The 27,275-nt window shown below is 39.2% G+C and overlaps 1 protein-coding gene across 1 annotated transcript; it reads right to left on the bottom strand.

Annotated features, from left to right (window-relative positions):
• Positions 1-6,697: 6,697 nt before the first annotated feature.
• On the bottom strand, positions 6,698-25,813 carry tmem174 (transmembrane protein 174). The gene is made up of 2 exons (XM_061733162.1): positions 25,233-25,813; positions 6,698-6,896 (listed from the first exon to the last, which is right to left on the bottom strand). Exons 1-2 carry the CDS (start codon positions 25,811-25,813, stop codon positions 6,698-6,700), a joined length of 780 nt encoding a protein of 259 aa, XP_061589146.1.
• Positions 25,814-27,275: the final 1,462 nt, after the last annotated feature.

The following is a 27,275-nucleotide window of genomic DNA, read 5'->3' on the forward strand; positions in this document are numbered from 1 at the left end:
TTGATGACGCCACCCACAACTCTCTATGTCAAACCATTCAAAAGTTATAACAGAAAATAGGAACAACCAATCAGAAGAAGGGGCAGGGTTAATTTTCACCAATTATGGTCAAGGACTCAACACCGAGTCCGATGACACCACCCAGAACCTGTTCAAAGGTTATGGCAGAGAAACGTTTTCTAGGGGGCGCTGTGGAGCCATTAGGCCACGCCCATTAATGCAAACCATGAAATATCAAATTTATCGCCAGGCCTGGCTCGCGTGCAAAATTTAGTGACTTTGGGAACTATCAAATATGGACCAATCAGATGAAGGGGGGGCACGCTTTTTGGCGTCTAGCGTCGCCACGGTAACGCTTTTGACTGAGAAAAGTAATGCGCGTCGTCGCAGGATCGAAACGCACATTTTGATGTATAACACACCTGGGTGCACGTCACGGTTCGGACTCTGAAGCGGCTGAAGAAATGTCATAAATATCGCCAAAATTACACGATTAATTCAAAATGGCCTATTTCCTTTTTCGGTTTCGGCCATGGCGCCAACATACTTTTCTTTAAGTTGCGACAGGATACAGATGTGTACCTATTTTCGTGCATGTACCCAAAACCGTATTGTGGGGCTTGAGGCACAAAGTTTTCTAGGGGGCGTTGTTGAGCCATTTTGCCACGCCCATTAATGCAAACCGTTAAATATCAAATTTATCGCCAGGCCTGGTTTGCATGCAAAATTTGGTGACTTTTGGGGCACATTTAGGGGGGCAAATAGGCCCTCATTTCGTCGGAAGAAAAATAAAAATATGAGAACGAGTAAAATTCCTACAGATACAATAGGGCCTTTGCACTGTCAGTGCTCGGGCCCTAAAAAAGGGACATGATGAAATGTGCTGCTTGAATGATTCCTCAATAATGTGGCAGCGATAAAGATGACCTTAGGATCAATAACAGTCTAATAAGTATCTTCAGCTTTGTGCGCCGCAGAACTACAAACAAACATTGTTTAGATCAAGAATCTTGAACTGATGAGCACTAGGGTGATGCATTTCAACTCCAATGTTTTATTTCCTTTACAAAATGCTGGCTAACAGTAAAAAGAAAAGAAAAAAATGATCTTTGAATGTAAAGGTTTCAAAGCAAAGTGTAAAAACCACAATCTGTGAGTTAAAATGGGCTCTTTTACATCTGAAAATGATCAATATTATTGTTCAAATATTTGTATTTGCCATTTGGGAATATGACATTTCTTTTCTTCCTTTTTTTGGAACGTGGGCACAAGAGAACGTTGAGAGGTATCAGTTTCCTTTCTATTTTTCATGTGTTCTCATAAGGGAGCTTTCAGCGACCGCTCAACAGGCTGAAAGGTGAATTTTAAGATGTTGCAGCTGATACAGTTTGAGAGGGAAAGTGGAAATTTGCTTCTCTTTCATCCTCTTCTGGACTTCTGTTCATACCGCTGAAATAAAGGTCTTCACATGTGGATTAAAAGTCTGCGGGTTTATAATATGACCGCAATGTACAGTATATGCTACCCTGATGGACTCTTGAACTCAACCGATATCACATGTGCACCACATTCAGGCGTTTTGCTGCAACACTTTATTCAGTGTTCAAATGGTTTTTTGGGATTACAGAGTTGGTTATGACGACTTTAGCACAGAGATCATCACTCTTACAAACCTTTCAGTCACATGAGGTTACGTTTTCCTTGAAACTGACTGACTACGTTTACATGCAGTCAAAATTCGGGTTATTGCTAATATTCCAGTTACTGAAACATTCTGAATATTCCGTTTACATGCGTGAGCAAACAGGGTTATCCCTGTTTACATGGTAATTAATCATCCGGGATATCTCGATCAAACCAGCGACGCACGGAGAACATCATGACGCAATTCCCGTCATTTCCGCTTCTTCTTCCTGTATCCAAATTCAAAACAAATGCTGCTTCGCGCAACTTTCTGCTCACCTTCTTTTAAATCTCGCTACCCCGGTACTTTCTACCGTCTACAAATGCTAAAATGTTCATATCCTGAAGGGGTGGCGCGCTTTTTGTAGTCTAGCGTCGCCACCGTAACGCTTTTGAAAGAGAAAAGTAACGCGCGTCGTCGTAGGATGGAGACGCACATTTTGATGTATAACACACCTGGGTGCACGTTACGGTTCGGACTCAGCGGCTGAAGAAATTGCATAAATTGCGCCAAAATGACGACGATTAATTCAAAATGTTCAAAATGGCCGACTTCCTGTTCGGTTTCGGCCATGGCGCCAAGAGACTTTTCTTTAAGTTGCGACATGATACAGGTGTGTACTGGCAAAAAGGCCCTCCTTTCGTCAGAAGAAAGAAAGAAAGAAAGAAAGAAAGAAAGAAAGAAAGAAAGAAAGAAAGAAAGAAAGAAAGAAAGAAAGAAAGAAAGAAAGAAAGAAAGAAAGAAAGAAAGAAAGAAAGAAAGAAAGAAAGAAAGAAAGAAAGAAAGAAAGAAAGAAAGAAAGAATAAAAAATTCCTACAGATACAATGGGGCCTTCGCACTATGCTCGGGCCCTAATGAAAAAAAAAAAAAACGCTTTAGATGAGAGACATTGCAACAGGTGTTTTTCCTCTCATCCATTTCAGTCCCAAAACATTTTCAGTACTTTCTGAAACACAGTGCCATTTATTAATGCCTTATATTATTTTTAAGGTTTATTCTTTTTATGATTTTACGTTTTCTTTCGCACCTACATTTAGATTAATTTCAAATAATTATTTATTGTCTTTTTTTGTTACAAAGATGGGGTAAATTACATAACCTTTTGTAAATGAAGATCTACTTTGCTGATTAGTGAATAAAACCAGCTGAGACTGATGGAGAGGCCTTTGGTTTTTCAGGTATTTGGGCATTCAGCAGAGTTAAGCACATTGCCATCATTCATCCGTAGACATATCGTGTGCATTTTTTCACGCGTAAGTATCAGTGCTGAGTTGCCGCTGTGCATAAATGTTTATGTGTGTTTGTCAGACACAGCTTTGTTTCTAGGCGTGCGTGGGGTGGGCGTGTTTCATTTCAAAGCACAGCAAATGAAACCCAAAACTTGGGAAAAGCTGACAAAACATACCAATCCCAGGTGGTTAATGGGCTGGGAGAAATGACCAGTTGACCAGCATCATAGACAAGCCTCATTTTGATGTGCCCTCTTCACAGGCCGACCCCCATCTGCTAGATATTAAACCTAGAAAATATTCTGTTTGTCTAATATAATGTCTCAGATGGGTGGTCTTCACATGACACAAAGTCAGCATGTCATGTTGCTGAGTGATTCTTTGTACTCTTTTCCCATCAACTTTAAACATTTGAATTTAGCTTTAAAAATAGAAAATTACCCATGTGACGAATGTGATGTCACGCAAAACTTAATGATGCTTTGATGGAAATCAGTGGATGTCTGCGATTCCTTCAAGCTACCGCTGCAAATCTTTAATCAGTGTGTGTGTGTGTGTGTGTGTGTGTGTGTGTGTGTGTGTGTGTGTGTGTGTGTGTGTGTGTGTGGCTGTGTGTGTGTGTCCCAACCCCCACCCAGAGGCCTTGGGGACGCACAAAAAGAAGAGTTTGTCCAATTCAGAGACAAATCTACACTTTGGGGACAAACTTGTGAAAGTTTTAGGTGTCAGGGGTGAGAGGTTGAAGGTCCTGGTAGTGTGGGTGGTTCTGATGAAGCCCTGTTAGCAGTTAATGAGGGCTGAACAGACACACTGATCACCCCCTTGTAATTTGCAGGGGGCTAATCGCCGAATTTTCCCTTTTGACAAGCGAGATTACACACAGAATCCGAGGCAGGACAATGGAGATTTGCGATGTAATGTCTCCACTATAGAGACAGAACACAAAAAAAGAGTGGATCAGACCAGTAGGGGAGAGGAATTAGAAAAGGGGAGGATTTGGGGGGGTGGAATATGTGACACCAGCTAAGAGATGCCACCTTTGGAGCAAAAAAGTGAAGATGAAGCAGAGGTTAGGGGGTTGGAAGATGTAACAGTTAAAAAACTCCTGTGCATTAGTTATGAATGTTTGTGGTATGATGATTGATCATTGTGAGATAATTCATGTATGACTGTTTTATGCTTAAGAGCAACAATGATATACGATGAAACAACTGCAGTTTCATTTACATCTTCAGAATTATAAAACATCTTTAAAATGTTTTTTTTTATTCAGAAAAAAAAAAATCTCACCCAATGTGGACTAACTAACTCTCTGTTGGCACAAATGTTTTTGCTTTTGATGTGTAAAAAGGCTCAAAGGTTTTGCAAAGCAGTGTTGGAGCAGTGTGGAGAAGGGGGGTGTTTACAGTAGGTCTCAGTCCATCAAACAGGTGGAAAGCTTAAAGTCAAGAGGATGGTTTTCAGTAACACATCATTCCACAATAAAAGCAGATTTTAGTCCATTTCCATGTGTAAATATTTACTGTAAATGTACTTCTAGTTTCTCTTCCAGTTGTTTTATGTGAAATTAAAAAGTGTAATCTAGCTATTTTATTTCTAAAAAAATCATTTAAAAACAGTATTTTTATTTTTCCATTGTTGTTGTTGTTTTAAGAGTTTTTCCACTTAAGGTAACCAAACCCACTAAAACATTCAACACACTTTGTGACTGAGAAAACCCTCTTGTACTGTTAATAAGAGGTTTATCTTTATTTTATTCAAAGAAGAATGGTTTCAAAAGATTTCTTCTGTAATTTAAGGCTTAAATATTACCCTGGAAACATTTTCAAATAAGCTGCGGGGAATGTTCTACTGCTATGATGCATGTGGGAATGTTTCCTGCTACCTGGGTATATGATTTGGCACAAATATATACGGTAATACTGAAACAAACTTAACTTACAACAGGCAGACAGATCAGATCATGCTGTGATTGTAAATCAAGTTTCAGTAAAAGTTGTTTCCTACATTATTTTGAAGCCTGTGTGACAGAGAAACTCGTCGGGACAAAGCACTTCTGAACTGAACTAAGAAAAGTTGCAGTTCAATGACCAACCACTAGAGGCTGGCTCCAATAGCCAGTCAATTATAAAGCTCTTGTAAAGTTATAAAAATCAGTTTAGCAAAAGAATTGGCAGCTTGAGCTTATAAAGAGAAGGCTAAGTGCAGCGACCATTTCTGATTTCACCCCCAAACCCACTAGAAATGGTATCAAACATTCCCCAGGAACTAACCATGGCTAACCTCGACTGAGATAAGCTACGTCTGTTCACTGATTTGCTGTGCAGTTGCTACACACAGTATGAAGCAAAACAGGCCTTCCTGAGAAAACGTGTGGGTGACGTCACAGAGGGTTTGTCCAGTAATTTTTCAGTCTTGCATCAAGATTAGCCACAGTTGTGGCTGCTAAAACATAGCAGCTGGTAAGCTAACAATTAAGTAGCTTTGTTACAGTTTTTAATTAAAAATGATCTCCCACACCTTTTTTTGCTTTAAAAGATCGACTGCAACAAAAGTGGCTAAAACTTCAGTTCAGCTTTATTAACATAGCCCCAAATCACAACAAATGTCTTCTAAAGGCAATTCAAGAACACAGTTCACTCATTGCAGATACGTTTTATTAATACAAAGCCAGTAAAATAACAATATTAATAATAATTATTACTTTGCCACGGAGACCAATAGATTGAATCAAAACTTTTTGTTTGATGCGGTCTCCTGTCCTGACCAAGCACCAGGCGACCGTAGGAAGGAAAAAACGCTCCTTTAAGAGGAAGAGAATGCCCAGGATTGTCACTTAGGTAGGAGCACGGGGTGATTAAATGGGGGAAAAAATCGGGAAAATCGGGACAGAGAATCTCTGGCAGAACCAGACTCAGGAAAGGCCTGGGCCATCTGCTCCGACCGTTGTGGAGAGAAGTTTATATCAGTCTGAAAATGTGACGGTTGCAGCAAACAGCATTAATATGATGTTTAATTGATGTTTACCTACTATTGCCATAATAGGCAGCGCGATTTTAACCCCTGGTTTTATCAGGCCTTCGGGAAAAAACGGTCTGCAGGAAGCGTTATAAGAGAGGGAAATGTGATGGGCCGACTTAAACATTCTTCAAATGAAAACAGAGTTTCTTCTTTGTTGATTTGTTTTTTCCTCATGTTTGCTGTCTTCATTGGCTTGACTTCTCTCATGTCACTCATAGTCAAGACCTGTGGCCTTTTTTGGTTTTCCTAAAACCACAACCACAAATTAATTTTAATTTTAATTTTTGTACCATTCTTGTGGTAGCAACTGTATCCGCATTTCCTGTTTAACTGAGCATTTAACTTTCAAACTGCACACACATTCATACGCACTGAAAAAAAGAAAGAAAAAAAGAAACAACAGTCCCAAAGATTCTGTGATGCTCATGGAAATATGACGTTGAGAACTGAACGTAAACTTTCAGTGGCGGTTTGATGAGTTACTCGGTTGGTGGCTTTTAAAGTATCTTTGGCTGAAGTTGTGGGCCTTGCGCGGTGGAACTTCGGGGGAACTTCTGATGAACTGATGCTCTGTTTTATGCACAGTTTTATTGTCCAAAGCTTAAAAAACAAAAAAGAAAATAGGAGGTGCAAGGCAGAGCAAAGATGTTTAGCATGCTAAAGACGCAGAGGTGAGGATCCTGACTGCGGTGCCTTGATTTAACAGCTAAAGTTCTGAAAGCCCACTGCAAATAAAAGCCTGCCATCAACACATATAATCTCTTAGCTGAGCCCATTGAAAGCTGGGTCCCGGGGGTTAATTCTCCCATCACTACATGTTTGAATCAACTCCTGACTCACATTGAGATGAAAGCCACAGAGTCCCAGGACTGAGCCGGGACTCAGAAGGCCCGCTGATCCTGGACGACTGGAGCGGATTATTGCATGTTCGTCTCGTCGGACCTCCATCGGGACAGGGAAACTGAAAAGAAAAACAATAATTAGAGATAATTGCTTGTGTCCAAACACGAGCGTTAAAGCCCCCCCTCCCTCCCCTCTCTTTTCGTAGTATGTGAGGTGGAATGAAAGGGACACCCCCCTGTTTTGACAGCTGGGCAGGCGAACATAATTTGTGACAGCTGAACTGAAACGTCTTTAACTGCAGGGAGAGAGAGAGAGACAGAGAGAGCGAGTGAGAGACAGAGAGAGAGAGACAGAGAGTGAGAGAAGGACTTTGGTTGTGAGAGAAATGGCTGGCGAAGGGGGTTGATCAGACAGAAAGGACCTGCTCAAAGAAAGGAAGAAGATATCAGAGAAGAAATGGAGACAGAACAGAACCAAAGGAGGGAAAGCGATTGCTTTAAAAGCGGGATGGATTTCAGCACAAACAGATGAGGGAGGATGAAAGGAGGAAAATTAGTCACACGCCATAAACTTTGAAGAGAGGTAGAATTTAAAATAACCCACAAAAAAGGCAAGAACGTTGACAGCTCGACATCAAATGTGCGGAGGTGAAAAAGAAGAGAATATTTAAACTAGAGAACTCGGCTGAACATGGTGTCATGCCAGATTTGACACATTGGGTTAATTTGCTGCTCCCTGGAGGTGACCCTTGAACTTCAGGGACTCGGGGTCATCCAGGACTCAGAGTGAGACAGCCAAAATCATGTCAGTCTGAGAAGCTGGGTCATGGGTCACCTCTGAGAGTCTCAGAATATAGGCCAAAACAAGGACCATATGTGAAACAAAAATACATCACAATTCTCTGTCTTCACGCCAAACTGGACACTCTCTGTCTTTCTCTCTTTTTTCCTCTCCTCCTCTTCTTCTGCTCTGCTCCAACCCTGACCATCTCGACCCACCACAGACTTTCTGGCCTAATTCAATAAAGTCATAAAAAGAAAAAACAGCGTAACGGCAAATTGACATGTTGTCGGCTGCCTGCCCTTTAAATTCTCAGTGACAGAAGTTTTCCCCAAGGTGAAATATTAATGCAAACACAGGATTTCTTTTTCATAATACCAAGCTCCCAAATTCTCCCATGTTTTCTTTTCTCTTTGCTCCTAATTTCTGTTAGTGTGAAATGTTATACTTTCTGTTGTATTTACAGACAGAGGGGGAATGGAAACCTGGGAGCTGGAAGAGTAATCTCCACGAACCATCGCGCAAGTACATAAGCAACTCTCTGTCCTTGCATTAAGAGTTGATATGGCCAAGAATGCTCCTTTTAAACATGTGCAGAGTTTGAATAAATCCCTGATTGATCACCGTTCAAACAGTAAATAAACTAAGCATTAGTTAAAACTGCTTGCTATGTGTTGCAGTTTCTTTTTTTTTCTCAGCTGTATCAAATAGTAATGAAGCCCCTCCCCCCCAGAAAAAAATCCCCAGTCTATCACATTAAAAAAAGATTATGTGTGCAGTTTTCTCACAGTGGCAGGCAGTTGGAATTAGTGAGAAACGACCCAAAACATGAACCCAAAACCCAAACAAAAGCTTTCTGTCACGATTAGGTTATGAAGATCAATTCTGTTGTCTTTGCAAATTGTCAGCATTGTTAACGTTCATTCACTCTAGCTTTACTATTGTTTCACAGAAGAATGCGTGCATAGCATTTTCCCACATGGAATGCATTTTTACATTTGGTTAACATTAGGACAGATAATTAACTGAATTTTAACAATTTTTATCTGCAAATAATACTAATTCATCTATAATATTACATTACATAAGCTTTATAAAATAAAATACAACACCGAAGTCTCAAAAAGTTGGCTAAAATGTTGTAAAATACAAACTGGAACGATTTACAAATCTCCTAAATATATATTTAATTCCAAAAGAAAGAAAACATATTGAATATTTGAAGTGAAGAAATGTACCTTCTTAGAAAGAAAATATGGTAATATGATGGCAGCTTGGATTATTCCAATAAGATGTTATGCTGTAGGCAGTTTAGCATAATCTTAATGAGCAATGCAAGAGCTTCCCTGTAAAATATATCTGGATGACTTTCAGCAGCAATGCGGCCTTTCTAGATGTGCAAGCTGCCCATTCCAGAGCCACCACTGCACCCAACACCATCAGAGATGCAGCTGAGCACTTGTCCGTCAGGTTGGGATCCATCAAGCTTATGAGCAGTGTTTATGATTGTAGGTCAAGAATGAGAAGAAATAAGTGCAGTAACATCACAAAAATTATGACTCTGTATTTGGCTGCTAAGATATCTACTTAGTTAGCATGCTAAATTACTAGCTTTGGGCCGTCCAGTCTTGTAATAACAGTTTCTGCCATGTGTGGCAGTAGCGAGCAACATAGCGGCCTCATGATGAAATGAAACAGTCACATGGTTTTTAGCATAGCTAACCATCTTACTCCGTGCATCGAGTGTCATGGGGAACTAAGTTTCATTGCAGCTCCTTGATTGACCACCAGAAGCTGGCTTCAAAAGTGAGTAAATCTCCATTGACCTCCAGGTTAAAATGTCCAACTTTAGAGCAGTTCAGCCCGGTTCAAAAAACATTTTTGATCTCAATCATTTGATTTCACACCCATGACAACTCTGAAGGGGTTAATTTTTTCAAACAACACCAGAAAAGTTTATATAAAACATTATATTTATTGCTAAAATGCTTGATTGACATTCGTCTCAGCCGATGGCTAACCGTTATCACTTCCTCTTCTGTAAACAACATGCTATTGTAGTCAGTGGAGCAACCAGAAGCTTTTGCTGTCAAGTGAACATGTTAAATGATGTATCCCGCTATAAACATTTGACGGCAGCGCTGCAGATATTTCGGCGAGATTCGACTAAAGGACTTGGGAGCAAAGCTAACTTTGATGGACATGCAGTGAGCATGTAAAAGTTATTGTAGGGTTTTTAAAATGGTTGGGATGGGAAACAGCAAGAGATGGACAACACTTCCTAAACAATCAAATATTCCCTCAAATGAAATTAAAGCTAGAAATTAAATATCCATCCATCCATCCATCCATCCATCCATCCATCCATCCATCCATCGTCCGCCGCTTTATCCGTTCCCGGGTCGCGGGGGCAGAAGTCTCAGCAGAGATGCCCAGACTTCCTTCACCCCAGACTCTTCCTCCAGCTCCTCCGAGGGGAGTCCGAGGCGTTCCCAGGCCAGCCGAGAGACATAGTCTCTCCAGCGTGTCCTGGGTCTTCCCCGGGGTCTCCTCCCGGTGGGACATGCCTGGAACACCTCCCTAGGGAGGCGTCCAGGAGGCATCCGGTACAGATGCCCAAGCCACCTCAGCTGACCCCTCTCAATGTGAAGGAGCAGCGGCTCGACTCCGAGCTCCTCCCGGGTGACAGAACTCCTCACCCTATCTCTAAGGGAGCGTCCAGCCACTCTGCGGAGGAAACTCATTTCGGCCGCTGTATCCGCAATCTTATCCTTTCGGTCACTACCCAAAGTTCATGACCATAGGTGAGGGTAGGAGCGTAGATTGACCGGTAAATCGAGAGCTTCGCCTTTTGGCTCAGCTCTTTCTTAACTTAACTTTCTTTCTTAACTGCGGACGCTGCACCGATCCGTCTGTCAATCTCACGCTCCATCTTTCCCTCACTCGTGAACAAGACCCTGAGATACTTCAACTCCTCCACCTGAGGTAGGACTTCTCCACCCACCCGGAGAAGGCACGCCACTCTTTCCCGGTGGAGAACCATGGCCTCGGTTTTGGAGGTGCTGATTCTCATCCCCGCCGCGTTGCACTCGGCCTCAAACCGCCCCAGCACATGCTGAAGGTCCCGGTCTGATGAAGCCAACAGGACAACGCCATCTGCAAAAAGCAGAGATGAAATCCTGTGGTTCCCCAGCCTGATCCCCTCCGGCTCCTGGCTGCGCCTAGAAATCCCGTCCATAAAAATTATGAACAGGACCGGTGACAAAGGGAAGCCCTGCCAAAGTCCAACATGCACCGGGAACAAGTCCATCCATCCATTATCTATATTCGCTTACTCCAATTCAGGCCGGAGTCTATCCCAGGTACACCCTGGACGGGTCGTCACTCCATCACAGGACTGTAACGTTTCCTTGATGGTCCTTGTTGATCTTGCTGTGCATAAACCAACCGTGCAGTCCAAAGCAAATGAGCTTCCAGACTTTCGTGCAAAGTGCTTCTGTTGTAAAGCACAAAAAAAAAACAAGTTAAGGGAGAACCACATTCGACCACCAGGAAACGCTGCAACGAGCAAAACTATTATTGTTTCGTTTTTTTTCTTAAATATATTTTACTTCTTCCCAGGGGACTGTCACATATAATACATCAACTCAGGAGTTGAGTGTTGGCCTTGCTGCCGGTCTGTGCTTTTTTTGCTGGTTTTCATTATAACCCTTAAAAAGACTGTAAAAGGGAAATAGAGTACATACAGTAAAAATCTTTCTTTGTTTTTTTTTGTTAATGACTGAGCTTCAACAAATAGAATGAAAAATTCACACTGGTACTGATCTGATGCTGTTCTTGTCTTTATAACACAACTTCCTTCAAGCTCACGGTGAAATAGAAACACATTTGTCCACATTTGTTCTGTGAATATACCATATCCGACAGCATAACTGCTCTTGTCATAATTTCATTTTAAAGGCTCATACTTGTGGAAGTCATTTAAAACTTCTCATAAAGCCGACGAAAACCTAAAACTTATCATATATAAAACCGAATACTGTTATAACTGTAATCACAGACGTTTTTCCACAGGACACATAATCCTGCGGTGAAATAAAGCACCGACCCTTGCAGAAGACACATGTAATTGTACTCAGAATCTAGTCTCATGATCCGCTGTGGTTGCCCTCATGAACATATAAGGGAATTTCTAATATCGCAACTGATGAAGCTGAACACACTGTTCTGTCTGAATGAGCCGAGCACCTGCTCTCTGAGGTGAGCCAGAGAGAGAATTGTAAAAGCATTGAACATAAAAAAGAGGAAGACTTGATGGAAAGGTTATTAGGGAGAGAAAAAAGAGAAGGGGGTAGGAAAGGGTGGACGGCTAAAAAAAAAATTACATCAGTATGTTTGAAAATTGAGTTTTCACAGCTTTGGATATGAAGTGCAGTTATCTTTGAATGGATTTGAAGACATGCATGCATGTTGGGTGTCTAACAAAAATGTAAATATTTTTAAAAAGAAAGAAATCATGATGGCGATGCTGAGGTCTGGATGAGGTGAAGCCCAGTTGGTGATGTTAGTCATCAGCCCTTGATGAACTGATCGACAGCAGGCGTGTAAGTTAATTAAATGCAGAGTTTTTAACCTTTCAGGTGTTTGTTAACACAATGCCAAGAGGGAAAGACAAAAGCAGAGGTAACAGAGAATCTATAAATGTTTTACATCAATCTGGAAAAGCTTATGAAACCACTCAAAAATATTTAGGATTTCAGTGTGCTAAAGTTAGAGGAAATAAAATAACAATTAAAAAAAAAACATTATTAAAAGATGGTTAACGAAGTATGGACTGTTGGATTGCCAGGAGAAAGCCTTTTTCTGTCTGAGGAAAAATGAGGTTTGCAGAACGGCATCTGAACAAACCACACGACATCTGTAACTATGCCCAATGGACAGATGAGACCAAAATGGAGTTGTTTGGTCTTAGTTTGGAAAACGAAACACAGCATTTCAGCAGAAATATTTCTATTCCCACTGTCAAGCAAGGTGCTGGATGGGTGATAATTTGAGATTATTTTGCAGTTACTGAGTGGACCCTAGACCATTTAGAGGTCATGCAACAGGGCAATCGTCCAATGTACATGATCAAACATCACATTGGCCGAGCATTAAAAGAATTAAGGTTATAGAATGGTATAATCCACATCCAGACCTCAACCCAACTGAAATGATGTGGTGGGACCCAGGGCCGGTTCCTGGCATAAACGCCCAATGCCGAGGCAGTTATAAGCAGTCTGTGCTATTAGATGTTTGCGATTGGAGTATTTTTGAGTCCACAAACAAAATCTTGTTTACCGCCACCAAAATCCTAGTGTTGGTGGAACCTTAAGTAGGGGGGGGAATTGTTAAGAATTTACTAATTCCGGTTCCATTATCGATATCGCTTATCGGTTTGGTTCCTTATCGATTCTCTCATCGATTTTCATCCAGTTATATACGGTACGGTACAAATATAGTACAAATGACTTTGGTTACATTAACACTCTATTTTCAAGTATGCACCAAAATCAAAGCTGGCTTAAGCTGAAAAACAGCATCTTTTTAAATGAACATTGTGACATAAATACAATTGCAATGATCAACTTTCAAACTTTAATCATTTTTATGCAGAAAAGGTTTCAGAGTGTTGGAAGTATTTCCCCCCTCTGATGTGATCAAAGCTCTGAACCTGTTGCAACCAAGTCCCAACCATCTCACTACCACATTGATGCTCATGCAGGACTGCGTTTTGTTGCAGTTCCTCGACTGACCGATAGAGGGCGGCTGCAAAGGCGAGTCAATCTCCATTGACCCCCATGTTAAAATGTCCCACTTTAAAGCAGAAATAATCATATTTGCAGCCTGGTTCAAAAATAGCTGGGATTGGCTCGTACCATGCCAGGAGTTTATATCACGCATTAAATGTATTTCTTATATGATTGTTTGGCAGTCGGCTCAGCCAATCGCTGGCCATTATCACTTTCTTATCTGTAATTGTCAAGCTACCGCCCTTCGCAAAGCAACTATCCATTTGTATAAACCCAGCGTCAGGTAAACAGGACGGTTGTTTGTGATTTCACCATCAATATATCAAACGTGTATCCCGCTGTAAAGTGTAAAGTATGATTGATGTGCAGTAGGCGCGTTCTTTGCTGAGTGACATGGCTGCGCTCTGTGCAAAGGAAAACGGACTTCAAAACTGGTCTTTAGAACCCAAAGGATCACATGAACGAATGCTTCGTCCATTGTTATATACAGTCTATGGTTGCACCTGGCTCTAGTATTGTCCTTTTCCGTGAAATATAACCAAACTTTGGTGCGTTTCTGCCTCCACACCAACATTCTGAACCAAAATATAAAGCATGACGTCATCACGCAAATGCGTCAGACGTTGGCCGAACCTATAAACGGAATCGTTCCACAGAATTGAACTACTGGGAACCGACTCTCTTTGATTTCGTGAGCGAATAGCCAAAAGCTTCAATGAACTTATGCAATCTTGTAAAGATCAATGGGCCAAAATTCATCGACAACAATGTGAGACTGATAAAGCCATAAAAGAAACAACAGTTTAATTAAATTGTTGCTAAAAGTAGATCTGCTAGCTACTGTACCATCGACGTACTTATTTCCCACATAACGTTTTCTTTTTCAGTTTATATTTATTATTATTATTATTATTATTATTATTATTATTATTATTATTATTATTATTATTATTATTATTATTATTATTATTATTATTATTATTGTCATTATTATTATTGTCATTATTATTATTATTAGATAAATAATGGCAAAGCAAAAGTTATGTATGTTCCGGTTGTATTTGCCTAATACTAAGAACACACTAAATCGGATGATTTGTATTATTTTCTTTCCAAATGAAAAAAAAGGAGGCTTAAAAGAGGGGTTGTTAATCTGAGCACTTGACTAGTATATGTCAGTATACCTTTAATCACTATTATTCTGTGTACACATGATGTTAGTATATCAATGGAATATCATGATTATACTAAAGTGATCTCCGAATCATTTCCTGTGACCTAATCATTTAAAAGACTTGTTTGTGGCGTAGTGAGGTAAGGAAGCGGCTCATATACTGAGGCTACAGTCCTCCTGCAGTGGTCGTAGGTTCGAATCCCAGCCTGCACACCTTTGCTGCATGTCATCCCCATTCTCTCTCTCTACCCCCTTTGAACAAAGGGCCACTAGAGCCCAAAAAAATCATTAAAAAAAAGACCTGTTTGTGACTGAGATGAGACTATGATGATTATTGTGTTGGTGTTTGTCAGATAGGTGACATTTGTTTCGTTTGTATCCTAAGAAGTAAGCTAACTGTTAATGTATCAGGATGTGATGAAATGTGAGGACTTTTAATGTGAAAGAAGAAAGAAAAAAGTCCAAAATTCCCCTCCAGAGTGGCTGTGAAAACATTAAACGCACATGTGCAGTGTGAGCAACTCTGTCTCTGCGGGTGCATGTGAGTTCACGCCATGTGCGTCTGTAAACTCCCTACCTTTCATGCACAGACGCAGACTCGCTCGCTGGGTGGTGACACCGCTGGCGAGAGAACTAAAAACTGCAAATGACAAAAGCTGCAACAACAGGAAGATAATTCAGATTTGATTGGTTTCACGTGTTCTTCATAAACAACAAAAAGTCTTCCTGCACCTCCAGCGTGTTTTCCTGAAAACGTGGAATCCATTTGTTCCACATCTCCATAGAGCTCTGCAGTTGTGAAGCTTTTTACGCACCAACAACACAAACTCAAGACATTCAGAGAGTGAGCTGAGAGCAGGAGCAGAGGGAGCCCACTGTTGCTGCACCGGGATCTTATGCAGCAACTTATTTTGATAACAGCCACTTGAAGCTGCTTAAAATAATCTCAAGGGACTCCAAATGTGAGTGAGGTTCAGTAGATCCGAATGCTCTGTCAGAAGCATGTGTACTTAAATGCCATTTAAATTATACATTGACTCAAATCTAAAAAGGACACATTCCTTTTTTATAAACTTTGGTTTAAAGCAGAAATTGTTCAAATAGAACTGGACAACTCCTCGGTGAAGTCAGTGGTGTTGAAGCCCCTTTTATATGGGCTCTGGATGATGCCATATTGGCCGGAGTTGACTCTGCTCATTGTTGAACAATAAATGGAGGAATGGGTGGATCAAACCAACCTGGTGCCTGGTTAGTCTCGACCTTCCGTCAGTTGCCACAAGCTATATATTTTAGCATTGGTTAGCTCATGCCAACCTACTCTTAAAACCTGTTGATTACCGTAGCCCCCTGTACAGGCGGCACATGTGATTTGAGAGCAGCCGTCTGAGAACAGGCTGGTATGCAAAGGACTAAGCTACTCTATACCTAAGTGAACCTCTCCATCAATCTTGAAACACATACCAAAACTCACTCAAAGAAATGTTAAGACCTAATTTTTAACATTTCTGTATTTCAATCGCATTTAAATTTCCATCCATTTGGATTACATGGATTTTTCATAAACAGGCCAATAAACTTAATCTGGGTCAGATTTGTTAAGTCAAAAGTAATTTAATTAATTTAGAATTAGTTTTATGTAATAACAACAAACCCAGTGTGCGTAAATACAAAATGACAGATTTATGTATTAATCACTAATAAATCTAATTTGTTTAAAATACTTAAGAATGTATTCAACATGAATTACTTCAATATGTTAGAAATGCTTAAAAAACAGGTTTACATACTAAACCCAATTCAGATAAAATGCACAAAATGTTTATATTTTATATAATAAACCCAATGCAATTTTGAATTTTAAAATATTTCGATAAATTTGGATACATTTCGATTTTTATTGTTTCGTTTACATTTGACCGACAAATGTGCCCCACATTGAGTTTATTAGCCTATTTAATGATAAATCTATGTAATCCTAAATTGAACTTTATGCAATTGATACAGACATTTTAGGCCTAAATATTTCTGTGAGTGCTGAAACAAGGATTGTGGAAGCTCAGATGTAGCCCACCAGGACCCTTAGCTAACTAACTGCTAGCGGACCTCTCAGCTGACCCAAAAAGGTTTGGCCCAACATGGGGGTGGCTCTGGCTGTTACTAGAGTTAGCTGGTGGCTATCTGGCCGGCCTGTCCTGCTATCAACTACCTAGCAGCAAGTTGCTACCTGCTGGCTGCTTCACTAAGTTTCAGGCCAACCCAGACCCACTGACAATTTAGAGCACAACTAGTCAAGTATCTTTAAGATAAGCCTCATACGTTTTGCTTCTTTATTCTCTGCTTAGAAGTCAAGTTTATCAAAGGTGCTAAGCCAAGCTAAAACCACGGCAGCTAGCCATTTGCCACCACAGACTGAAATGAACCTGAAACCACAACACCACACCTCTAGTTGTGCATAAATGTATGTTTTAAACATGAAATCAACTGATGAGGTACATGACCCCCCCCCCCCCCCAAAAAAAAAGTTGCTGTGGATATACAATTGGCTAAGGGGACCAAAACTGTCTTTTGACAAAAGACGGATGTAACCCCTTGGTTTGAAGCTACATAGAGAAGTGGGTGGGGGTGTTTGTTTTTGTTATTTGTAATGCTGTTGGGTCTCTATGCAATTTAGATGATTTACTAAGTCATGAAAGGAATCAATGGTTTTGCAAAACTGTGCCAAAACCTAAATGGAAGAGTAGAGAGGTATAAAAGAAAGAAAAGGGTTAAAAAGAAAAAAAAATGTTTAATTGGATTTAATATCACTTTCAACTTTGTCACATAAAGAAAATCATTTTAATGTCAATAGCTGCTGGTACTATGGTGAATTACAGAAAGCATTATGTTAATTAGCAATGAAGACAATCAGCCGCATAATCATTAAATACTGGAGCTGAAAAACTTTTTCTGCAATAGCCTACATATAGAAAAATAAGGATGATATTGTCAAGATTTCTCTATTAAGAAAATAAGTCCCTGGAGGTTTTTTGTGTCCATCTGTAAATATTAACTGACAGGTGTTTGATGGATGTTTTAGGGAGAATTGTTGAACAAAAGTGACTCCAGACACATTTATGTCTGTTTTTCTGGAGCATCTGGAGTAAACGCCTACAGCTTTTTCTTAATCAAAACAAAGCTCCTCGTTGAGTTATGTGCAATAAGAGAATTTCCGCGCACAATGAGCTCATGTTACAGCCCAAACATCAACTTCAGCTGTTTGTGAGCTTCAGAGAGGCAAGCCAACCCCACTCGCAGCGTGCACCATATGGGAGCGTGGTGGTGTAACAATGCAAACACAACATCTCTGTCCACTTAAACAGGCAGCATGCAACGCAAGGTCAGCGCTAATTACTGCAGTCTATCAGTGATTTGCGGGGCTTATCGAGCCATTTTGGCAGGTTATTAAGTCAAAAAAGAAATGTGCCACCTCAGATGCCGTGTTGAAATCAGATGTAGATCTGCAAGTGAGCACATGTGGTTTGGATGGAGGTGATCATGAACAATCACGCTACTTCAGTGGGCGCGCACACGCTCACATGCGACGAGAAACTTTGTGCGTAAAACTTGGTCCAGTCCGGCAGAGGAAAAGAAAAACACCTGTTGCCTTCAGAAAGAAACCGAGATCCAAACTGGGATTATTTTCCATTTTTGGAGAGTAGCCTACGCCTTGTTGAAAGGAAAAAAATCCAAATTGCAAAATTAATTAATTTAATGTAAATACCTGAGTTTTATTTTCTTCTTTTAAATTCTTAGAATTACAAAATTACAGATAACTGTATCTTTAAAACTTAAAGCAGAACTTTTTTTCTCGAGGGGATATTGATGTTAAAAATGTGCCCATATTTTTTTGCGCAGTCATTATCGTTCAGCAGGTTCCGTCATACTTTCACAAATCGCCTCTAAATCTGCAAAATGTTGAAGTAATGGCCCGTCGGCCACCCGCGTTTTACAGTGTTGTAAAAATAATGGGAGTCATATTGAGCTGCGGCTTCAGAGCTGCAGGCGAAAGGCACAAGTCTGACGGAGGTCCTCATATGTTTCATATATATATATATATATATATATATATATATATATATATATATATATATATATATATATATATATATATATATATATATATATATATATATATAATTTACATGATGTGTGTGGAACCGAAAATGAACAAAATCGTTTGGAAGATATAGGAACTGTTAGTGAAAATGTAAATATCAATTTCTCAAGAAGTACATTGAGTGAAATCTACACATATACATACACATATATATATATATATATATATATATATATATATATATATATATATATATATATATATATATATATATATATACACATATATACATATATACATACATATATATATATATATATATATATATATATATATATATATATATATATATATATATATATATATATAAATAAATATATATATACATATAGTTTATGTATTAATAAAATATTTATCATAATAATGACTCTTCCACATGTCAAAGATTATTTGTTTTATATGTTCAACCACGATTTCATCTTTGTGCACAGCGACTACCCGCCAGGGAGGGGCCACGTGCCGAAGTACGTGATACATTAAGTTTTCAAAGCCCCCCCAAAAAACCCGACCAAATGTCTGCATATTCTGTACCATAACCAAATTCAGTTACCGTTTAATGAAGTCACATTACTGAAAAGTATTGATTTCAAGCTACTTTATAAGACTTTCTTATTGTCAATTCAACAATTAAAATTAAATAAGAAAAGATGATCAATACAAATAAAAACATAATCCGTAAAGCCCATAAGGGTGGAAAATTCATGTTGTATAAGTTATTTGAAAATGAATTGTGTGTGTGCGTGTCTCAGCAGTAGGAGTGTGAAGGTAGGATACTTTAGACCTCTCCTGTCCCAACTAAAGCCCCTAAATTGTCCCTGTGGGTGAGAATTGAGGGTGATTTCCTCAGTGTTTCTGCCCCCGTGTGGCGCAGCGACACTTGTCTTTGTCCTGCAGGCAGAACTCAGCCCTGCTCCAGAGCGTCCGGGGTCCGCAGGCCCGCAACACCAACTCAAAACAGAGGAACAATTACAAATCAAACACAGATCTATTAAACACAGATCGATCCCAATTAAAACTCGAGAAAATGAACACATAACAGTTTAAATTTATAAAAGCAAACAGACTGTAAGCAGGGTTATTACAAGCAGCATAAGTGGCAACATACGCGTATCTGACGCGCTTATTTCTCTAGGTTGCTGAAGAGGAGGTGCTTTTATTCAGCCAGTGGTTCTTAAACAAAGTGTTTGCGAGCCACACCTTTACGATTATAGCCATGTGAAAAAGACTTGTACACTTCTCAAACAATGTATTTTATAGTCTCAAACTGGATTAAATTTGGAAAATGAAAACAGCATTAAAGGAAAAACATCTTATCGAGACAATCAAGGGAATATGTTTGATGTTGTATTAAATAAATTTATTTTTGTATTTGACCTCATCATAAGACAAAAAATTAGAAGTTAATTAGATTTTATTTAATTGTAAACTTTTCAGGAAAAGTACGATAGATAGATAGATAGATAGATAGATAGATAGATAGATAGATAGATAGATAGATAGATAGATAGATAATATTTTTTGTGACTTCAATAATTCGTTTTTTTTCTTGCAGTAGTACAAAAGTTAGCACCTCTCTTTTAATCTTTTGTGTTTTTTTATGTGAATTTTTATTTTATAAAATATACAGTAATTTGATAATTATAAAGTGTCAGGCGAAATTAAGCCAAAAACAACTAAAGATCCCGTTTCAATACTAAAAAGGCCCATAATGATTTGAAAGGATTTATGACACTAAGGTACAGCAGGTGCTGCTAATAATCAGCCTTTGATGAACTGAACATTCGCAGGTGTGCAGGCCTGCATGAAGGTATGTTTTCGTGTTAGCACAATGCCAATAGGGAAAGACATCAACAATGATTTTACAAAAGTAACTCCTCCACAATAATCTGGATAGGGTAATAAAATATATTTCAGTTTGGATTTTAATGTTACAGTGGATGTCCCATCAAATGTTCCCTAAAGTTAGACCGTGCAGTGATCAGGGGAACAGAACAAAACAAAGAAGAAAAACAAAAGATTTCTGACATCTATAGGGTTTTAATAAAAAATACTTGAATATTAAAGTCAATGACAACACGAACAGGACTTGGGCACCTTGAAGTCAATGAGTCAACAATTAACTCATCTTTCTTCCTGGCTATCTGTTGGACTGCTAATGCCGGATCAAAACAGGTCAACATGCAACAGGTCTATGACCCACGCATATCAGTAAATCTACAGCACAAAAGGCTTAAAAAAGAATAAAGCTTTTAAAGTGGCGGAAGTTCTGCATGCCTTCAGGGTGTTGTTTTAAAAAAAGAATTGAAAGGATTGAAAGAAAAGGTTCTAACTTGAGTATGATTGCAAATAACTGTAAAATGTTGGAGAATGCAAAGATTTCTCATGTTTCTAGATCACAAAACATCCCTGATTGTAACCGCACTGTAAATGACCATCATGTCTTTTTTTTCTTTTGTCTTTCAGTTTCGGTGTTAATTTTCTCCAACATAAAGCATTCTTGTGTCAGGCAAAAACATCACTTTCCTCCGCCAGCATTTCTCTGGCCTGCGTGGTTTATGCAGCTATTGAAAGACAACAGACGCAGGATAAATGTGTGTTTTGCTGAACATAGATTTAATATTGCCAAAACCTTCAAGCCTTCACACAGACCTAGAGCTGAGGTTGTGCATAAATCTCACTTTCATGAGGTTTTGTTCCAGGGAGCCTAATCTTAGCGGATTTTATGACTTCATACATAATTATTATGGTAGCGCAACATGACAACAGTTGTGTGGGGGAAAATGAAACCTCGGCCACTTTTGTGTTGCTGTGGAGTTAAACACCACAACTGTTGCAAGTTTAATCCAAAAGACATGATTTAGTACTTGAATTCACTTTGACATTTATATCATTTTTTAAAAACTCATTAGCCGGAAAAAAGAACTTCTTAAAAGAAATTCCTGACAGAGTTTGTGACATATTTATGTCGGACTGTGTTTGTGAATGGAAGGGTAGATGTCTTCATATGCAGGTGGATTTAAACAGGTGGAGCCCCTCCCATCATGACATCCCCCTTCACCCTCCGTCTTCTGGGCGCTGCAGGGAAATCAAAGGCAAACGTCATGTCTCAGGCAGCTCTGGAAGCAGCAGAAGAACTGGCAGACATCCAAGTGTTTATGAGCCCAGTTGGTTATGCTTAAACCCTGCTGCCCTTTAAAAGAAAACACTGAGTTTGAGCTATTTCTCCCTTGATCATTCTTCTATTTGGCATTAACCCCTGGAAACACAGTAAAACAGGTCAAGAGTTGAGACAACACGAGTGCGAGCCGGAGTGCTTCGTATTGTCAGGGCGGCAGTTTATAGTCATCCCAGGTTAACGGTATTATTCCTGCTGTCTGTTTGTATTACAGCGAAATGCTTTCCTGGAAACCTGCTGGGAATAATTGTCTAAAAACAATGTATATTAAAAAAAAGGAAAAACTTGGAATGAAGTTTTATGTTTATAAAAAGATGTCTGTCTGAGGATATTTGATTAGATTTCAAATAAATGACATCCTGCAATTAGTGGAAAGAAACCTTTGCCTCGGCTCTTTTGTGGGAACAGGTGGGTAAATAAGACTTTAAAACGCTCGTTCAGAAAACTTGTTTCTTTAACGAAGCACATGTACTGAAAAAGGCTCGGTGATATGTTGTTAAGTCCAAGAGTCGTTAAACTGAAAAAAATATAACTATTTCATCCTCAACTGTCGCCACACTAATGCCACAAACTCTATTTTTAAACCCCTAATTCCAAATAAAGTTGAAATACTCTGTAAAAGGTGAATTAAAAACAAAATGCAATGAACTGCAAACCTCAAAAACCCATATTTTATAGATTCATAGATAGAACATAGAAACATTTTACTATTCAATGAACAATATTTGGTCATTTAAAATTTGATGGCAGGAACTCAAAAGACAGAAGTATTAAGTGGTAAGGGAGAAAGAAACACCCAGTAGAACGTCTAACTAATTAAGCTAATTGGCATGAGAAAGGTGTAGAAAGTTCATTGTCTAGAGCCACCGTCTCTCAGAAATAAAAATGGACAGACTTTCATCAATCTGGGAAAAAAATTACATAGTGTGAAACAATTTCAGAAAAATGTTCCTCAGAGTGAAATTGCTGAGACTGAATAATCTACAGAACGTAAAGAAAAAGCTGAAGATTCTGGAGAAATCTCTGTGCGCCCGGGGCACAGGGGCTGGGCATCAGTACTGAGTACAATGAGCATTAACTGCATTAACAACAGCCATGACGTTGTAAAATCTCTGATATCTGGCATGTTGCTAGAGGTCAGTCCGTAAGCCTTCATCTCTGATGAAAAGCGATGTGTTAGTGAAAGTTAAACAACTGGAAGGGAAATATGAAAGGTAAAAGTTATATAGAAGTTTTAGAACAAACTTATGCTCCCATATCGACAACACCTTCTTCAGGGGAAGAAGTTTAGCAAGGCAGTCTTTCATCAAGATGATTTTAAGCTGTATCCTGGATTTACTGCAAAAACAAGGCTTCATGGTTTGGTGCAGAACTGGTCTGCCTGCAGTTCAGACCTTTCACCATCATGACAGAAGAAATACAACAAAGAAGAAAGTTAATTCCTGTATTAGACAACAATAAGGTGACATTCTCCTCCTAAGATAAATAACTGGTGTCTTCACTTCCAAAAATGTATATGGACTGTTAATAAAAGAGGAGATGCTACACTGAGACATGTTACTGAAATCAAATTCAAATGTCTTTTTTTCGTGTGTTTTTTTTATGTTTTACTGTGAACAAAATATGGGTCCATGAGTTTTGGAAATTATTATATTTTACAACTTCCCAACTGTTTTGCAATAGTATTTTATTAAAAGAATATTCTGGAATCAGCCGTAGGTCTGATACTGAGGTCATCAGGGAGGAAAACGATGTGAATTGATTTTGACTGTAGATCCCCTATGTCTGTAGAGAACCTATCCATACCGGCTCTCAAAGTAATTACATTCTTCAGTTTTGTCAGAGGCTGAAAACAAATTCATTTTGTTGCAAATAGATGTTCAGTTGTAACTCAAAACTGCATCGATTCACACTTATGAACATCTCGTAAGAGACTTAGTGTTGTTAACTCTGGAATATTCTTGTAAGGATGAAGCGGCTAAAAGATATATTACTCTTTTGGACTTTTTACAAAAAAATCAATAAAAGAGGCTTTGTGGATTTGTGCTCGGAGTATGACTTTTAAAATGTATTGAAAAACAGAAAGACATCAATTGTACCACAATTGACTAATGGAACAAATTAAAACACACAGAAGAAAATGGGTAGTGATTTGTATAAGTCGACATACTAACCATTCAAAGATTAACTATTCCTGGCCAATGATCAATTTTGTACCCCATCAGGAGAATTTATAAAAAGCAAAACATGTATTTATTTTTTTGGCCGGAGGGGGCATGTATAGCCCAGGACTGCTGCAGGTTTTTGTGAGGGTAGCTCACATTAGCTACCCAAGGGAACATGGGGAGAACATGCAAACTCCACACAGAAAGGCCCTTTCGCCAACCCCACCCAGGGTGTGGTGCTGAAGTCATGGGGGAAGTTGACTGCACTACCTTCTGCACTACCAGCTGCGCCACCGTGCCCCAATACATTTATTTCTAATATGATTGACTGACAGTCGGCTCAGCCACTGGCTAGCCGTTATCACTTCCTCATGCGTGATCGTCGTGCTACCAGGCTTAGCAAAGCAATCAGCAGTTTGTACTAAACGTGACAGTAATTTATTATTTCATTATGTAAAAGGGGATATTCTGCTGTAAACATCTGCCGGCAGCTCTGCAGCTATTTCAGCAGGGATTAGCTGAAGCAGCTGGGGGCCACTGCTAACTTTGATTGGCATGGTGGGCGTGTCCTCATGTGTCCCGGGCAACATGGCAGCTCACAGTATGAAGAAAAAGAGGCTTACTCACTTACTCACTTTCTTACGAGTAAGTTCTTACGAGTATTAGGGCCAAACTAAGACAAAAAAAAATTGGAAATTACGAGAATAAAGTCATAATTTAATGAGAATAAAGTCGTAAAATTACGAGAATAAAGTCATAATGTTGCGAGAATAAAGTCGTAACATTACGAGAATAAAGTCGTAATATATGAGAATAAAGTCGTAATATTACAAGAATAAAGTGTTAATTTATGAGAACTCTAACAGGAAGAGTGTGTTAAAATGTTGAATATTGAGCATCTTGTGAAGTTATATTTATATATTTATAATATATTTAATATTACGACTTTATTCTCGTAATATTACGACTTTATTCTCAAAATATTACGACTTTATTCTCAAAATATTACGACTTTATTCTCATATTATTATGACTTTATTTTCGTAATTTCCTTTTTTGTTTTCTTAGTTTGACCCTAATACTCCGTCGTACTTTCTCAATACAATCCATGATGAGTAAAAAAAAAAATGAAAATCTCAGGAGGAATGAGGAATCTCATTCTTCTGCTTTACCAATTAGAGAATTGTTTGTCCTGAACGGACTGTTTCTTACCGACTTCCTGCAAGGTCCGTTCCTGCGCTGCCCCCTGCTGTAAAAGCTGTATCGTCCACACAGAACAGAGCATCATACGGATGAAGGGCTGCATGGACGCCACTCACAGAGGCGTCAAGCTGGAGCTCGTTTTCTTGGTTAACTTCCCGGGTTACAAAGTTGTAAGCAGGTGGAATGCATAACATTGTTGTGGTGCCCTGCAAAAAGACTGGCTGATTTATACCACGAACCACAACAGGACGTTGCCTTGAGGTTTGTTCCCTCACAGGGATCACAAAGACCTCCTCTTCCTGCCATCTGCACGGCCAACAAGAGATGATCTTAAACTTCCAGATGCTGGTAAGCATGAAGGTACCTCCGATGGAAAACAGGATGGGGCCCAGCAGATGAAGCCACTGAAAGTTGGAGCTGACTTGGTAGCGTTGCCAGCACATCGCTGTGATCGTAACACCCGTCAAAGCGAGGAACAGTCCAGAGAAAAACCACGCAGCTCCGGTCTTCTCACCGTCCAGCAGACTGTCAGACTGATGCAGGGAAAGAGTTGGATTGTTGGTCTCCATAGCAGGCCTTTGTTCCACCATGTCTCTGTAATCTTGGGATCCTCGTTTCTATACGGGTCTGCACAGTCTGACACGGATGGAGACACTCAAACTGGGCCACACTTCCTCCCTGAGTGAGCTGCAAGTTGATCTGAATAAACACTGAGTAACCTGAAGAAGATTGCAAACCACAAAGGCAAGTTATAAGTTAACCTGAGGAAAGCATGCATCTCATCAGATAAAGCCTTTATGTAAAATAGAGATTGGAGCTTACAAGTTAAACTGTATTTGCAGTTTTGCAAAAGTTATTACTCTCTCATTTGATGGTATGTTATTTGTCTTTGTTCAAAAATGTCATCTAATCTTAGTGGGTCTTTGAACAACAACATTCAACTTTTGTCACTGCCATCATTTATAATAAAATAGAAGCCAAAAACAAAAAGAAAAAAGATAAAAAAGGGCTCGTAGATCCACCTTCAGCAATGATGACCTGACGTGGGGACTTTCTGTGTGACTTTATTAGTCTTTCACATCATTGTGGAGGAATTTTGGCCTCTTAGAGAATCTTTAAGTTTTGAGGCTTTTTCTTACGCACAGCTCTCTAAAGGTCCAACTAACCTTTTAAATTGGGTTGAGGTCTGGATCTGGACTGTGCCTTTCCAAATCCATGGTTCTTTTATTTAAAGTTTGTTGGATCAGACTGTCAAGAGGATTGGTGAAGGACAAGTTTACCCTCACGCTCACATATGCACAAGAAAATGCTGCAAGAAATCTGCTGCAACATTGCGTTGCATATAAAAGAAAGAGTTCTTTTTGCCAATCTTTGCACTAACCTATAATTATTTACAGAGAAAGTTGTAAAAATACTTAAAAAAAATATGACTAGTAAATAATCTCACCCACTGTAGAATGGTGAACTGTTTGGACACTGTGTTTTGTATAACCCTTTCCATATTGATGTGTAGCGACAATTGTGTTGCTGAAATCCTATGGAAACCGAAACAGCTAACTTAGTATTGGTGTTATTTTTTTCTTTTAAAACACAACTGATTCGGTTATATGGTAGTCTTCTGAGACTATATTTGACCCACTGTAGTCAGATGATTTACTATGTTAAAAAAAAGACGAGCCTTAAAGGAAGGGGTATTAACTTTTGCATGTGACTGTATATGCATGCAGGCATGTGACCAGTATGAGGTTTTATGACCATGACAGAAGTTTTGTTGGGGATCTGGTCTGAAAAGCTGGAAAAACAAGAGCAGAGGAAAATTCCTGCATATGAAATTCACCCTGTCACATGCAATTTCACACAAACACGTCTCTGATCTGTGTTGTCATGCATAACTGATCAGCAACAGCTTACACTGGTGAGCTTGGACCACTCTAACATGTAAAGTGGAAGGATTCAAAAATAAATCGCAGTGTTCATGTTTAAGTTAGAGGGTAAATGAGCTTCACACTTGCAAAAAATCAACATTTAACGCCAAGCATCCCGCAAAAATAT

The sequence above is a fragment of the Cololabis saira genome, chromosome 11 (genome assembly GCF_033807715.1).
Source record: "Cololabis saira isolate AMF1-May2022 chromosome 11, fColSai1.1, whole genome shotgun sequence".
NCBI classification, from domain to species: domain Eukaryota; kingdom Metazoa; phylum Chordata; class Actinopteri; order Beloniformes; family Belonidae; genus Cololabis; species Cololabis saira.

What these genes read in the sequence shown, in the direction of transcription:
- tmem174 (XM_061733162.1), bottom strand. Translation starts at nt 25,813, where the DNA reads ATGGTGGAACAAAGGCCTGCTATGGAGACCAACAATCCAACTCTTTCC. An exon ending in ACGGACCTTGCAGGAAGTCG is followed by an intron (nt 6,897 to 25,232) that starts GTAAGAAACAGT and finishes TTTTCTTTTCAG; the next exon opens with TTTCCCTGTCCCGATGGAGG.